Below are 16946 nucleotides of genomic sequence, written 5' to 3'. Positions count from 1 at the left end.
GAAAAGAAGACGGTGTGTAAAGGGACCTTTTTGTATTCTTTGTCTCCAGATGGTTCATCTCTCAGTTGGAACTGCTGCAGGTTGACGAGCTCTTTCAGCTCCATGCTCTCCCCACTGCGCTTCTTACACACCAGTAGGGCTTTATCAAAGAGAAACGCATACCTGCACACAAAATTCAACACTGATTTGAGATTTGTTTTAAATTTAGCTTGTTTTAATTGCAGCATAGCCAATCATAGCAAAACATGCAGAAAATGGGTAGCTAAAGAAACTTTCTGAAAGATGGAGAGTTGAGTTTCTGGGTTTGGGTCCATTTGCAAATGAACAAAGCATGAACCATTGACAATGACAGATGTAGGCATGAAAACTGTTTAGCAGAATATATATTATTTCTCCAGCTACGACAATTAGGCCCAGTGGGTCACCACTTACCAGGACCATGTAGGTACCAAACAAATCTAGTCAATTTCCTTTTGCCAATATGATATAATTATCAAGTAATTCCACTGGGTCACCAGTTATCAGGACCATGCAGGTACAGACCATGCCACTAGATTCCTTGTATCCAATACTGTGCAGTTACTGAACAATTTTACAATGGCCTGCCAGTTACCAAACCCATGCAGACACAAAACAACTCCACTACAGTGCCTTGAAAAAGTATTCATACCCCTTGAACTTTTTCACATTTTTCCACCTTACAAACACAAACTTAAAAGTTTTTTATTGAGATTTTATGTGATAGACCAACACAGAGTAGCACATAATTGTGAAGTGAAACGAAAATGATAAATGGTCTTCAAAATTTTAAACAAATAAAAATCTGAAAAATGTGGTGTGCATTAGTATTCAGCCCCCTGTACTCTGATACCTCTAAATACAATCTTCAGTGCAATCAGTTGCCTTCAGAAGTCGTCTAATTAGTTAATAGAGTCCTACTGTGTGTAATTTACTCTCAGCATAAATACACTTGCTCTGTGAAGGCCTCAGTGGTTTGTTAGAGAACACTGAAGAACAAACAGCATCATGAAGACCAAAGAACTCACCAGACAGGTCAGGGATAAAGTTCTGGAGAAGTTTAAAGCAGGGTTAGGTTATAAAAAAATATCCCAAGCTCTGAACATCTCAAGAAGCACTGTTCAATCCATCATTCAAAAATGGAAAAAGTATGGCACAACTGCAAACCTACCAAGACATGGCCGTCCACCTCAACTGACAGAGCGAGCAAGGAGAGCACTGGTCAGAGAAGCAGCCAAGAGGCCCATGATCACTCTGGAGGAGCTGCAGAAATCCACAGCTCAGGTGGGAGAATCTGTGCACAGGACAACTATAAGTCGTACACTCCACAAATCTGGCCTTTTTGGAAGAGTGGCAAGAAGAAAGCCATTGTTGAAAGACAGGCATAAGAAGCCATGTAGGGGACACAGCAAACATGTGGAAGAAGGTGCTTTGGTCAGATGAGACCAAAGTTGAACTTTTTGGCCTAAATGCAAAGCGCTATGTGTGGCGGAAAACTAACACTGCTCATCCCCCTGCACACACCATCCCCACTGTGGAACATGGTGGTGGCAGCCTCATGCTATGGGGATGCTTTTCTTCAGCAGGGACAGGGAAGCTGGTCAGAGTTGATGGGAAGATGGATGGAGCTAAATACAGGGCAATCCTGGAAGAAAACCTGTTGGAGGCTGGAAAAGACTTGAGACTGGGAAGGAGATTCACCTTCCAGCAAGACAATGACCCTAAACATACAGCCAGAGCTACAATGGAATGGTTTAGATCAAAGAATATTCATGTGTTAGAATGGCCCAGTCAAAGTCCAGACCTAAATCCCATTGAGCATCTGTGGCAAGACTTGAAAATTGCTGTTCACAGACGCTCTCCATCCGATCTGGCTGAGCTTGAGCTATTTTGCAAAGAAGAATGGGCAAAAATTTCAGTGTCTAGACGTGCAAAGCTGGTAGAGACATACCACAAAAGACTTGCAGCTGTAATTGCAGCAAAAGGTGGCTCTACAAAGTATCGATGCAGGGGGGCTGAATACTAATGCACACCACATTTTTCAGATTTTTATTTGTTTAAAATTTTGAAGACCATTTATCATTTTCGTTTCACTTCACAATTATGTGCTACTCTGTGTTGGTCTATCACATAAAATCTCAATAAAAAACTTTTAAGTTCGTGGTTGTAAGGTGGAAAAATGTGAAAAAGTTCAAGGGGTATGAATACTTTTGCAAGGCACTGTACGTCACCAGTTGCTAAGACCCTGTGAGTACTGAATCACAGATTACCAAAATCATACAACTACAAAAGGACTTCACTGGAATGTCAGTTACTTGTACCTTGCAAGTATGGACCCGTTCCACCAGACTGCTTCTACCCAGTACTGTGCAGATACTGAGGAACTTTTGGGGGGTTGCCAGTTACCAAAAACATAAAGGTGTAAACCAACCCCACTAGGATGCCAGTTACCAAATATCTTGCAGGTATTTGCACCTCTACTGGGTTTCCGGTACCTCACAACTCATCCATATAGCCACCTATACCCTACAGCTACAAAACAAACTGAAGTCACCAGTCACCAAGACTATATAACTGCCAACCAACTCCAATGGATTCCCACTTACCAAGACCAGTAAGGTACCAAAGAACACTACCAGGTTGTTAATTACCAAAACGTCGCAGGTGCTGAATAACTCCATGGCAACACTAGCTACAAAGACATGAAAATACCAAACAACTCCACTAGACCATCAGTTACTAAGATTGTTTGGCACTGAAAAACCCCACTGGGTCCCCAGTTATGAAGACCTTTTGGGATCCAAACTACTCCACTGGGTCCCCAGTTACAAAGAGCTTTTGGGATCCAAACTACTCCACTGTTTCACCAGTTATCAAAACATTGTAGGTTCTAAACAGCTCCACTAGGCCACCAGTTACTTAGATCATTCTGGTACTGAACAACTCCATTGAGTTGCCAGTTACCAAGACATTGTAGGTTCCAAACAACTCAGATGGGTCGGTAGTTGTAAGTACTGAAGAACTTCACTGGATCACTAGTTACCAAGACTGTGAGGGTACTAAACAACTCCCTTGGGTCACTAGTTACAAACACTGGGCGTGTACTGAACAACTCCTTTGAATGTTGGTAGAGAAAATTCCTGGGGACAAAATTATCCTGGCCATCATAAACACACACATTCAAAACCCATACAAACAAAACCATCACCTGTCTTGCTTGGATTTCTTGTCTGGGCCACAGATCTTCAGCTCTCCATCGATCTTCGGGCGACCAAAAAGTGCAAGGGACTGAGTCTGTGTGACAGAAAGGAAAAACAGGAGGAGGTTGAATGGAAGAAAGATGCAATTAAAGAGATGTGCAGAGATTTATCAGCAGATACAATGCTTTGTTCCATTTCAGTGTAACTTGAGGTTGTGGTTAACTCCACACTTTGCTGCAGCACTCTGCAAAAATTCATTGCATGCAAATGGGACTTTGGGGGTCACATCCCACCACAATGTGAAGTTACATCTTTTTCTTTTATATATATATATATATATATATATATATATATATATATATATATATATATATACACAGTGGCATGCAAAAGTTTGGGCACCCTTACTGAAAATGTCTGTTACTGTGAATAGTTAAGTGAGCAGAAGATGAACTGATCACCAAAAGGCATAAAGGTAAAGACAAGACATTTCTTTTCAGCGTTTTCTGCGAGATTTGTGTATTATTTTTGTTTTTTACAATTGGAGAGTGAAAAAAGAAAAGGAACACCATGCAAAAGTTTGGGCACCCCAATACATTTGAGTTCTCAGGTAACTTTTACCAAGGTTCCAGACCTTAATTAGCTTATTGAGCTGCGGCTTGTTCAAATTCTTCATTAGGAAAGGTCAGATGATGCAGATTTCAAAGCTGTATAAATTCTCTGACTCCTCAAACTTGTCCCTAAAATCAACAGCCATGGGCTCCTCTAAGCAACTCCCTCGCATTCTGAATAATAAAATAATTGATGCTCACAAAGCAGGAGAAGGCTACAAGAACGTAGCAAAGTGTTTTCAGGTAGCTGTTTCCTCAGATCGTAATGTTATTAAGAAATGGCAGTTAACAGAAACAGTGGAGATCAAGGTGAGGTCTGGAAGATGAAGAAAACTTTCTGAAAGAACTGCTCGTTGGATTGCTAGAAAGGCAAATAAAAACCCCTGTTTGACTGCAAAAGACCTTCAGAAAGATTGAGCAGACCCTGGAGTGGTGGTGCACTGTTCTACTCTGCAGCGACACCTGAACAAATATGACCTTCATGGAAGAGTCATCAGAAGAAAACCGTTCCTGCATCCGAGCCACAAAATTCAGCATCTGAAGGTTGCAAATGAACATCTAAATAAGCCTGATGCATTTTGGAAACAAGTCCTGTGGACTGATGAAATCAAAATAGAACTTTTTGGCCACAATGTGCAAAGGTATGTTTGGAGAAAAAAGGGTGCCAAATCCCAGGAAAAGAACACGTCTTCAACTCTGAAGCATGGGTGTGGATCGATCATGCTTTGGGGTTGTGTTGCAGCCAGTGGCACAGGGCACATTTCACTGGTCGAGGGAAGCATGGATTTGAATAAATACCAGCAAATTCTGGAAGCAAACATCACACCATCTGTAAAAAAGCTGAAGTTAAAAAGAGGACGGGTCCTACAATAAGACGATGATCCAAAACACACCTCAAAATCTACAATGGAATCCCTCAAGAGGCCCAAGCTGAAGGTTTTGCCCGGGCCCTCACAGTCCCCTGACCTAAACATCACTGAAAATCTGTGGATAGATCTCAAAAGAGCAGCGCATGCAAGACAGCCCAGGAAACTTGTAGAACTGGAAGCCTTTTGCAAAGACGAATGTGTGAAAATCCTCCAGGTAAGAACTGAAAGATTATTAGCTGGCTACAAAAAGTGTTTACAAGCTGTGATACTTGCCGGGGGGGGGGGGGGGGGGGGGGGGTTTACCAGGTACTAACCATGCAGGGTGCCCAAACTTTTGCTTCAGGCCCTTTTCCTTTTTTGTCATTTTGAAAATCTAAAAGATGAAAATAAAAAATAGTTTTTGCTTAAAATATAAAGGGAATGAGTCATCTTTAACTTTATGCCTTTTGGAGATCATTTCATCTTCAACTTGCTTAACTGTTCACAGTAACAGCGATTTTGACCAGGGGTGCACAAACTTCTGCATACCACTGTAGATACATACATACATACATACATATATATATATATATATATATATATATATATATATATATATATATATATATATATAGAGAGAGAGAGAGAGAGAGAGAGAGAGAGAGAGTGATTCCACGCTTATGGGTACTGAAATGGGGACATGAACTTATTTTTAAAAATTCACCTAAAACCATTTCTTTTTTTACCATCAGGTCACAAAACATGTAATCTTTAATGAATGATATGTTAAAAGATAACTTTAATTTTCTGAGATGTAATAAAAACATATTTATATGCCAAAGTCAGAACGTAACAGAAGTGTTGTGGGCATATATATTCTCAATTTTAACAATGTAGAATTACTTTTTGAAACATAGGAAGGTGATGTTTTAGCAAATATAATTAATAAACATGTGTAGTAGAATAAACATACACATTCTTTCAATAAGATTAACATGGTATAGAGCTAGATTGTAATTAATTTGTAACAGACGCGAGATGGACAATCGTAACAGAAGTAATGTAACAGTCATCATTTTGGAACTCATAGGCTTGACTTTGGCATATAAATATGTTTTTATTACATCTCAGAAAATTAAAGTTATCTTTTAACATATCATTCATTAAAGATTACATGTTTTGTGACCTGATGGTAAAAAAAGAAATGGTTTAAGGTGAATAAGTTCATGTCCCCATTTCAGTACCCATAAGCGTGGAATCACTCATATATATATATATATATATATATATATATATATATATATATATATATATATATATATATATATATATATTATTCCTGTGCTGCTGTATCACAAAGTGAATCTACAGTATATTTATCTCCATGAAGTACAGTGAGATAGAATTTAGCACAAGAATGACATTAGCATGCAGCAGTACAACACAAACTCATGGATGCAAACAATTTAGTTTGTAAATGCCACCACAACTTCCTGTTAAACAGGAAACTGTATGCATGACTGTTTCCCTACAACAGCAAGGCACTCTTTCCCTTAAGCTTTCATTCAGACTCTATTCTAATCGTACTGTCTCACTTGTTTTAATATTCAATAATATAATGTAATATAATATATGCAATATCTAACACCCATAACTTCCTAATTCAGAACATTTCAAAATATTATCACTCTTTTACATTCAATTCAAGGTAGAAGATAGACAGACTACTTGTGCCTTGAGGTAAAGTGTGTTAAATTTAGAGGGTGATATGTGGACAATCGTTTTCTAAGGATCTTAATTTTAGACAAATTTAAACAAATGCCAGCAAAGGCAAACGTATAATAGAGGCAAACACTGAACTCTGTGGAGGTTCATGATTAGTTGTAGTTAATGCGATTAATAGCGATGGCTCTACACGGTAAATTATCCTACAGAAGGTGGAGGTGTGTGGATGTAGGTGTAGGTATCGTGGTTAGAGAACATTTTGTGAGTTACACAACTGTTAAATGATGTTATACGCTACTTTAGCAGGGTGTAGGGTGTATCGAGTAGTGTTTAGGGGCCTTACTATGACTTATGATATGTATGTTCGATATAAATATGTTATTTCTTCTATTTTAAAATATTGTTTTAATCAATTAAATGTCATCCAGTACGAAACTACCCATGACTCCAGAGTAGAAACCACCACTTCGGGGTGCTGCTGTAACCACGGAAACAGAGCTAAAGCGTGAACACCCAAATTCTCAAGGCTAAATGGTAAAAAAAAAAAAAAACTAGAATATGTTGGAGAAAATGGTTTGTTGAAACATTTTATGGCTCAGTGGTTCATCTCATCTCATCTCATCTCATCTCATCTCATCTCATCTCATCTCATCTCATCTCATCTCATCATCTCTAGCCGCTTTATCCTGTTCTACAGGGTCGCAGGCGAGCTGGATCCTATCCCAGCTGACTACGGGTGAAAGGCGGGGTTCACCCTGGACAAGTCGCCAGGTCATCACAGGGCTGACACATAGACACAGACAACCATTCACACTCACATTCACACCTACGCTCAATTTAGAGTCACCAGTTAACCTAACCTGCATGTCTTTGGACTGTGGGGGAAACCGGAGCACCCTGAGGAAACCCACGCGGACACGGGGAGAACATGCAAACTCCACACAGAAAGGCCCTCGCCGGCCACGGGGCTCAAACCCGGACCTTCTTGCTGTGAGGCGACAGCGCTAACCGCTACACCACCGTGCCACCCACAAATTCTTTATTTAAGATAAAAAGCCAAAGTCCTTCCCACGCCAGGACCTGGTCTTCCCAGGCAGTCTCCAATCCCAGTACTAACCAGGCCCTTAAGGTGGTGCTGATTTCTGCTTCTATAGCCCTCGGCCTCTCGTCTATACAGCTAGGGTTACAGTGGGGGGGCGGGTCCTCTGGTAACCACAAGAGTTTGACTCCTCACTCGTATCTGTATTGCAGCGTGCCTTGCCAGATGGTACCATTTTTATGCCTCCGCCACTTTAAGGTGCAGGAGGCATTGTGTTTTCGGGTCGTCTGTCCGTGCGTGCGTCCGTCCTGAAACCTTGTGAACACGATATCTCAAAGGCTAATGAAAGGAATTTCACCGAACTTTCACCATTTGTGCGCTTTGGGACAAACATGAACTGATTAGATTTTGAGGTTAAAAGGTCACAGGTCAAGATTACTGTGAGGTCAAATGTCCATCCCCAAATCACAACTTAATAAGGCGTGTAGTCCACCAGGCGGAGGCATCTCCATCGACGCCGTTGGTGTCGAGTTCTATCTAGTTATGATGGTCTTTGGTATGACCCAGTTACAAGTAGAACTTGTGATCTCCCAATCGAGAGGCGGACACGCTAACCACTAGGCCAACTCGCGGTTCATTTAAAACAGTTCTGGAAAATCAACGAATGAAGGTAATGAATGGAAAAGAAACTTCTTTACTAACAAATTGTGCTGTCACTGATTAAAGGGAAACTCTGGGATTTTTTACCCTGGGCCCAATTTTGCCTTCTTTTTAGTTCCAGATATTTACTATGGACAGAAACGATTGAAATTGGTCCACTGTTGAGTTAAAACACTATAACTGGCAACCACAAAACAGCTATACAATGTAATCCTACGGGGCAATCACCTCCATCAAAGTAAAGTGCTTGTTTTCTCCACAGACAGGCTCATAATGTTCTTATAAATGTCTGAGAACATGGGAAGCATCTCTGTAGAGATACACCTGTGTGTGTTTCCCTCAGTAACTGGAAAGAAACTAGAAAATGTCTGTTTCAACACTGATTGCATTACAGGCATTTAGCAGAAGCGCTTATCCAGAGTGACATACACCACACCCAGGGCACTTCAGCTAATCCTGCGAATCAAACCAGCAACCTTTTGGTCCCAAAGCTGCTTCTCTAACCACTAGGCCATGGCTTCCCCCAGTCGTTGTTTTACCTTTCGCTTCTTCAGTCTCTGACGCAGCGCCACAGTCAGTGTCTGTAGCTGATTATCACAGGGCTGTTTTCTGATATTTACAAATGGGATCTTTTCCGTGTTCTCAGACACTCATTTATATTGTCGTAATCAGGTAAATATTCAGGTTTTACTCTGGAAATAAACTTCTTTATCAATTCTGCGTGACATCTTCATACATGTCAACCTATACGGAATGTCCGTATTTTATACGGATTTGATTCAATAAACGTAGTATACGGGCGTACAAATAAAGTTATACGGATTCTTTAAAAAAACTTCAATATTTATTTAGAGCTATAATCAATTCCCACGATGATAAAAGAGCGCATAACATTTACAAACGTACTGTACACCACAGACAGCCAGTAAAGAGTCTTATGAAATCGCGCGTTATCTTGTGGTAGCGAGACTTCGTTCCACTTTTAATCATGCGCACACCGCATTGCGAGAATCCCGCCAACCGGGAAGTAACATTTTGTTTGAAACGCATATTTCTACCTGAGCGACTTTCACTAGCGACTGAAAAGATTCTGAATGGGCACTCCGGCAAGATCAACACAGACACTTGCTGTGACGTGCAGCCTCGTGAGGTATTGGTGCAGAGCGCTAAAAAAGCTGCCATGGAGTACAATTCAGAACATTAGAGTGACACTTTGTGTTTTTGTCGAACATTGGAGCTTTGTATTCATTCTGAAGGTTTGTTGTTATTAATACTGAATAAAAAGTACCTGGGATATATCATTGTTAATTATCATTCAAATTTTAGGTAAATTATTTTAATTTGCATCTTATACGGATTTTATAAAGGAAATACGGATTTTGGAGGTTGGTTATACAGGTTTGATTGACTAAAGGTTGACATGTATGCATCTTTTGTAAACATCAGAAATCCTTTCAGTTTGCTACATAGAATTAGATTTTATAGCTGTTTTATGGATGTTTTATGGAGAGTCGATCTACGTTCCGACTCTCACCTATGGTCATGAGCTTTGGGTAATGACCGAAAGGACAAGATCGCGGATACAAGCGGCCGAAATGAGTTTCCTTCGCAGGGTGGCTGGGCGCTCCCTTAGAGATAGGGTGAGAAGCACAGTCACTCGGGAGGAGCTCGGAGTAGAGCCGCTGCTGCTCCACATCGAGAGGAATCAGCTGAGGTGGCTCGGGCATCTTTTTCGGATGCCTCCTGGACGCCTCCCTGGGGAGGTGTTCCAGGCATGTCCCCCTGGGAGGAGGCCCCGGGGAAGACCCAGGACACGCTGGAGGGACTATGTCTCTCGGCTGGCCTGGGAATGCCTCGGTGTTCTTCCCGAGGAGCTGGCCGAGGTGTCTGGGGAAAGGGAAGTTTGGGCTTCCCTGCTTAGACTGCTGCCTCCGCGACCCGGTCCCGGATAAAGCGGAAGAAGACGAGACGAGACGAGACGAGACGAGCTGTTTTATGGTTACCGGTTATAAAGTTCAAACTCAATACTGGACGATTTCAATCATTTTTGTCCCTAGTAAAAAATTTGGCCCTAAAAAGATGGGAAATAGGACCCAAGTTTAAAAAAAAAACATCCTGAAGTTTCAGTTTAACTCCATTTTCGTCACATTTGATAAAATTGCAGTTTTGAAGCTAATTATATCATTATATTTTGACACATGCCTAATGATCACATGCGAATTGAATGCTGTATCAGCACTGAATGTGTCGAAACGACTCGAATAAACGCTGACTGGAGTATAAAAAGTTTGATGATGCTGAAAATCTCATCAGGAAAAAGTGCTGTTTGAATATCGTTTCCTCGTCAGTGTCAGAAATCGTCTTTGTTTCAAATGAACGGTCTGCGTTTGCTAAAAAGAGAAATCTTTTGCCTTAAAAAGAAGTGTGTCATGGTGTGATAGTCTGTGTTTCCAGAGTGTGATGTAACTCCGCGTCGAACATGTGGTTTAAAAAAAAAAAAAAAAAAGGCTCCAGGGTGCAGCGCTCTGGTTTTACAGAGTTGCATCAAACAAGACGCTGCTAATCTGGTGCCTTCATAAAGCAGTGAAACCAGACTGATACTTTCAGATTGGGGTGTCACAGTTCTGTTCACCAGATGAAACTTTAACAAAACAACACGGTGGACAAAACCGCTCCAATAAAAACTAAATCCTGCCACAAGCCTAGCGTCATTAAAACAGACGTTGTTATGCATTTAGCTACATTTTCTATACGGATACAAACGAATCGAGACGTTTTATCAGAGGTGGACAGTAACGAAGTACATTTACTTGAGTTCTGTACTTAAGTACACTTTTTGAGTGTCTGTACTTTACTTGAGTATTATTTTTTTTAGAAACGTACGACTTTCACTACATTTCATACATGTCAACCTATACGGAATGTCCGTATTTTATACGGATTTGATTCAATAAACGTAGTATACGGGCGTATAAATAAAGTTATACGGATTCTTTAAAAAAACTTCAATATTTATTTAGCGCTATAATCAATTCCCACGATGATAAAAGAGCGCATAACATTTACAAACGTACTGTACACCACAGACACCCAGTAAAGAGTCTTATGAAATCGCGCGTTATCTTGTGGTAGCGAGACTTCGTTCCACTTTTGATCATGCGCACACCGCATTGCGAGAATCCCGCCAACCAGGAAGTCATAGACATATAAACATAGACGCCGCCTTCTGCGTAGAATTATACGTCATCCTCGCCGCCATATTGGATGTGGCAAAGTGGAGATTCTTCAGCCGTCTCTGGTATAGCGTCTAGACAGTAGCCGAGAATAAAGACGCCTCATTCATGTGCTGCGTTTAACTGTACCAACAGGTTTACCGTCCAAACGAGATCACATGGGATTACCTTTCACAGGTGAGACTGGAAAAATACTTTTCATTGTATTTGGTCATTATAACGTAATTTTACGAACAGATTTTCCTGACTTTGTGGCTAATATGAAGTCTCGCGCCTAATAGCCGCTCGGTGAAACCTGTCTCCAAACAACGAAGTATTTCCTTCGTAACTACGCTGATAACACTTTGTGTTTTTTGCCAAACATTGGAGCTTTGTATTCATTCTGAAGGTTTATTGTTATTAATATTGAATAAAAAGTAACTGGGATATATCATTGTTAATTATCATTCAAATTTTATGTAAATTATTTTAATTTGGGGGAACAAGATGGCGTCGTAGAGTGAGCAGCACTGTTCGGCAGCTCCAGTGGCTATCTTTATTTATTTTTTTTATATAAATACGTGTTTGTATAAAAGACATACGAAATAACTGCGAGGGAGGTACCCTAATATGAACCTAGACACTTATTTTGGACAAAAATCGACTATGGACAAAAAATTGATGAAAAAAACGAAGAATACTCCTGCGAAATCTAGCCTGAGAGGTGAGCAAACGACGGCAAGCGCTATGGAACCTAGCATTGTCCAGGCTTTGGATAATTTATCAGATAATCTCACGAAAGCTATCGACACGAAAATCTCCACCGTACTCGATGCCATTAAAGAACAGACCTCACAAATTCAAGCTGTTGCCACATGCATCGAAGAGGCTGAAAAACGAATCCTCGATGCTGAGGAAGCGGCCATAGCCTCAGAAGATAGGATAGCATCACTTGAAAAGCAGGTTCGTGATATGCTTGAACATGTCGATGACTTGGATAATCGGGGTCGCAGGTGTAATGTGCGTGTCGTTGGCTTAGTGGAGGATTCAGAAGGGAAAGATCCAGTGAAATTTTTAGAAACATGGATTCCCGAACACCTCCAAATGACGACGAAAGGCAACCGCGTAAAGCTTGACCGAGCTCACAGATCCATGGCACCAAAACCTGGCCCGAATCAGCGTCCAAGGCCACTGATTTTGAAGTTCCACAACTTTCGAGACAAACAGCGAGTAATGGAGGCGGCGAGGCGGCTAGGATCCCTTGATCAAGATGGCTCTACATCCAGGGAGCCCAAGATCTCCTTTTTCAACGACTTCTCGGCTGAAGTGGTACGGAGGCGCAGGGCATTTGATGATACGAAGACACGACTGAAGAAACTTAACGTGGCATATGCGTTGCTCTATCTGGCTACTTTGAGCGTGACATTGGACGGAAAACAGACAAGATTCAACTCTCCTAAAGATGCCACATTACTTGTACAGTCGCTGGAGGAGGGACGCAGAGGTAACGTTAGGTCGAGCCAGAGCAATGAGTCTGAGGATGATAAAGTGGACACTGATTAGCCTGGTAAATTTGTAAGTAGTACCTCCCTGCTTAACGTTAACGAAAACTCGTATATTTTATTTGTCTAGCCACTGTGAGTGTGCTGAAATGTTTGGGGTTTTTTTTACTATTCTTATTGAGGGTTCTTTTGTTGTTGTGTAGGCTAAAAGCGCCTCAATAGTGGCTTTACTTATGGTAAGAGATGAGGATTGGACGGCAAGCTATTTAAGCTGGCCGAGGATGACGTTTAGAGTTCCCTGCAGGTTAGGTAGCAGGGATATCCCCCGTGAACTTTTAAGTTGGACTTGTTTTTCTTTGTATGATCGTTCTTTGTTACACTATCAGCAGTGTTTCTCTCTTGGCTCCGTGAATGCATTATGGGGTTTTTTTTTTACGTTTTATGACACATGCTCAGTATAGGTTATTATTTGTGTAAGCTTATGGTTAAAGTCAGACAATATGTCAAATGATAAATTGCGCCTCTGTACATGGAACATAAAAGGGGTTCATAATCCTGTTAAAAGAAGAAAAATGTTGACCTTTTTGAAAAGAGGTAATATTGATATTGCTCTCTTACAAGAAATGCACTTAAATGATGAACATTTAAAACTGCAGCGGGGAGGTTTTGCACAAGTTTTCTTCTCTTCATTCACTTCAAGGAGTAGAGGGGTAGCTATATTGGTAAAGAAGAACTTACAATTTTCAGTACTGGATTGTGTTAAAGATAAAAGTGGCCGATATGTTATTGTTAAGGGTGTTATACAGGGCGTGACCATCTCTATTTTGAATGTATTGAGGTATTTCACTCACGTGACCAAGTCATGTGACACTGCCATTTTGGACGTCACGGCTCGAATCAGTTTGAATGCGAGGAAGGCGACAAACGAAAAACATAAAAGAAAAAGGAGCGAGATGCAGAAAACACCTTCACTATCCAGCGACGTAGGGCATTTACAGGGCGAGCAGAGGGAGAGGGATTTGCAAAAATTGAGGTTAGCAGGCTTAGAGAACGACATTTACCTGCTTCCACCAGGATTGTTCACTGACAGCTAAGATTTGTTCACATTTTCATTTACTTTCGGTCCTCAGGATAAACAAAATGTTATTAAATGTCATTGAAATAACTTCTTAGTCTGTTGAGACATGGCCCGTTATAAATTTTTCCTTTACTGTATTTACTAGTTTACTGAGCGCGCTCCGGGGCGGGCTGGCTGGCTGGCTAGCTAGCGCTCCGGGGCGGGCTGGCTAGCGCTCCGGGGCGGGCTGGCTAGCGCTCCGGGGCCGGCTGGCTAGCGCTCCGGAGCCGGCTGGCTGGCTGGCTAGTGCTCCAGAGCCGGCTGGCTGGCTAGCGCTCCGGGGCCGGCAGGCTAGTGCTCCAGAGCCGGCTGGCTGGCTGGCTAGCGCTCCGGAGCCGGCTGGCTGGCTGGCTAGCGCTCCAGAGCCGGCTGGCTGGCTAGCGCTCTGGGGCCGGCTAGCTAGCTAGCGCTCCGGGGCCGGCTAGCTAGCTAGCGCTCCGGGGCCGGCAGGCTAGCGCTCCGGGGCCGGCAGGCTAGCGCTCCGGGGCCGGCTGGCTAGCGCTCCGGGGCCGGCTGGCTAGCGCTCCGGGGCCGGCTGACTGGCTAGCTCGCTAGTGCTCCGGGGCCGGCTGGCTGGCTAGCTAGCTAGCGCTCCGGGGCCGGCTGGCTGGCTAGCTAGCTAGCGCTCCGGGGCCGGCTGGCTCAGTAAACTAGTAAATCCAGTAAAGGAAAAACTTGAGACTGAAAGGTTTTAACAGTCATCCAAATGACTGACCGTAAACATTGCTACAGTAACATACCAGCTACTGTTGTTGACATTAGCTAGCTTGCCGTCCAAAATGGTGGACACCGGGGTGTCACGTGACCCTGTGACGTCAGGTGAAATACCTCAATACTATCCTCCTGCTCACCCTTCGGACTTCATAACAAAAGTGTTTTTGGATTTTTCTGCTATTCAGTCAGATATTGCCATTGTAGGTGGGGATTTTAATTGTTTATTAAACCCAATGATGGACAGGCTCCCCCCTAAAGCTATGCCTCTCTCACCACAAACTAAAGCTCTCAGTGCAATTTGTGAGGAACTTGGATATGTAGATGTTTGGAGAGCTCTTCATACTACTGATAAAGCATATACTTTTTTTTCTGCTCCCCATGGCTGTCATACTAGAATTGATTACTTTTTTCCTATCAAGGCTCTCTTTGCACAGAGCTCTGTCCTGCTCTATTGGCAGCATCTTGATTTCTGATCATGCTAAAGTGGTTTTGGATCTCTCCATTAAAGGAGTGAATAGTAGGGTGAGATGCTGGAGACTGAATACATCTATTTTGAAGGATCAAACATTTCTTGATTACTTCACTACGGAATTTGGGTATTTTTTGACTACTAATTCCCAGTCCACAGATAACTCAGCTTTACTTTGGGAAACTACTAAAGTGTTTGCTAGAGGGTTAATTATTGCTTTTTCAGCCAGTAAAAGAAAACAAAAAAGGGAGAAGCAAAATAAGTTAATGGTGGAACTCAAAACTAAAGAAGAGGCTTATGTAGCATCCCCATCCCCTGCTATTATGGCAGAAATAAATGCAATAAAAATAACCTTAGATAATCTTCTAACACAAGATGAAGAGATCAAAATTCGATTTATTAGACAAAGGATGTATGAACATGGGGACAAACCTGGAAAGTATCTGGCTTATCTCACCAAGAAAAGAGCGGAGTCACAAACCATTGCAGCCCTTGTTGATGCACAGGGCAATCTCATATATGAGAATAAGCTTATTAATGACACTTTTAAGATATTTTACCATAATCTTTACACTTCATGTGGTGTATCTGTATTGATGGATAATTTTTTTGCTCCATTGGAAGTGCCCACTGTATCACCAGAGGATAAGCTTATTCTTAACTCCCCTGTTTCCAGAGAAGAGGCGATTAATGCTATAAAAGTACTGCAGAATGGGAAAGCCCCAGGACCTGATGGGTTCTGTGTTGAATTCTATAAAGAATTCTCTGGCTTATTAGTGGATCCATTGGTTAGCATGTTTAATGATGCATTCTCAAAAAACGAATTGCCCCAGACATTAAGAGAGGCAAATATCTCTCTCATTCTTAAAAAAGGGAAATGTCCAGAGGCATGTGGCTCCTATAGGCCCATATCCCTTCTAAATGTTGACAGAAAGATTTTGGCAAAAGTTCTGGCCACACGCCTTGAGGGTTTATTACCAAAGATCATAAAGGAGGATCAAACCGGATTTATTAAGGGACGAAACTCTTCGAACAATGTCAGGCGTCTTCTGAATATCATTCAAGTTTTTAAAAGATGGCAGATGGATGGTTTGGTGCTTTCTCTGGATGCAGAGAAAGCGTTTGACCGAGTTGAATGGTCTTATTTATTTTACTGTTTAGACAAATTTGATTTGGGAGATAATTTTATTAGATGGGTTAAGGTCCTATATGATAACCCTCAAGCAGCTATTCTAGCTAATGGTATCAGGTCTGGCAACTTTTCTGTATTTAGAGGTACTAGACAGGGTTGTCCCCTGTCCCCCCTTCTTTTTGCCTTGGTCATAGAGCCATTAGCAGAGGCCATAAGGACAACACCTTCTATTCATGGTTTAAAAATAGACAAGATAGACCATAAGATAAGTCTTTATGCAGATGATGTCTTGATCTATGTTGCAAACCCGGAAACATCAATACCCATATTACTCAATGTTATTGACTTGTTTCGTAAATTTTCTGGATATAAGATTAATCTGACAAAATCAGAAGCCATGCCACTTGGGCGTCTTGAGTCAGTTCCTAATGTGCTGCCTTCTTTCCCCTTCAAGTGGTCCCCAGGGGGCTTTACACACACATCACACATCACATTATCTCTAGCCGCTTTATCCTTCTACAGGGTCGCAGGCAAGCTGGAGCCTATCCCAGCTGACTACGGGCGAAAGGCGGGGTTCACCCTGGACAAGTCGCCAGGTCATCACAGGGCTGACACATAGACACAGACAACCATTCACACTCACATTCACACCTACGCTCAATTTAGAGTCACCAGTTAACCTAACCTGCATGTCTTTGG

The 16946-nt window shown here is 41.9% G+C and overlaps 1 protein-coding gene across 2 annotated transcripts in view; it reads right to left on the bottom strand.

Annotated features, from left to right (window-relative positions):
* LOC132866497 (proto-oncogene vav-like) overlaps positions 1-16946 on the bottom strand; it is a 50965-nt gene that overhangs the window by 14369 nt on the left and 19650 nt on the right. For both annotated transcript variants that reach the window (XM_060899303.1, XM_060899304.1), the window contains exons 14-15: positions 3227-3312; positions 27-162 (exon numbers count right to left, since the gene is read on the bottom strand). In XM_060899303.1, the coding sequence (XP_060755286.1) occupies positions 27-162; positions 3227-3312 (222 nt within the window). The remainder of the gene's footprint in view (positions 1-26; positions 163-3226; positions 3313-16946) is intronic.

Source organism: Neoarius graeffei, chromosome 18, assembly GCF_027579695.1.
Source record: "Neoarius graeffei isolate fNeoGra1 chromosome 18, fNeoGra1.pri, whole genome shotgun sequence".
In the NCBI taxonomy this organism is placed as follows: domain Eukaryota; kingdom Metazoa; phylum Chordata; class Actinopteri; order Siluriformes; family Ariidae; genus Neoarius; species Neoarius graeffei.
The sequence above is the reverse complement of the archived record's forward strand: the minus strand, read 5'-3'. Positions and strand labels throughout refer to the sequence as shown.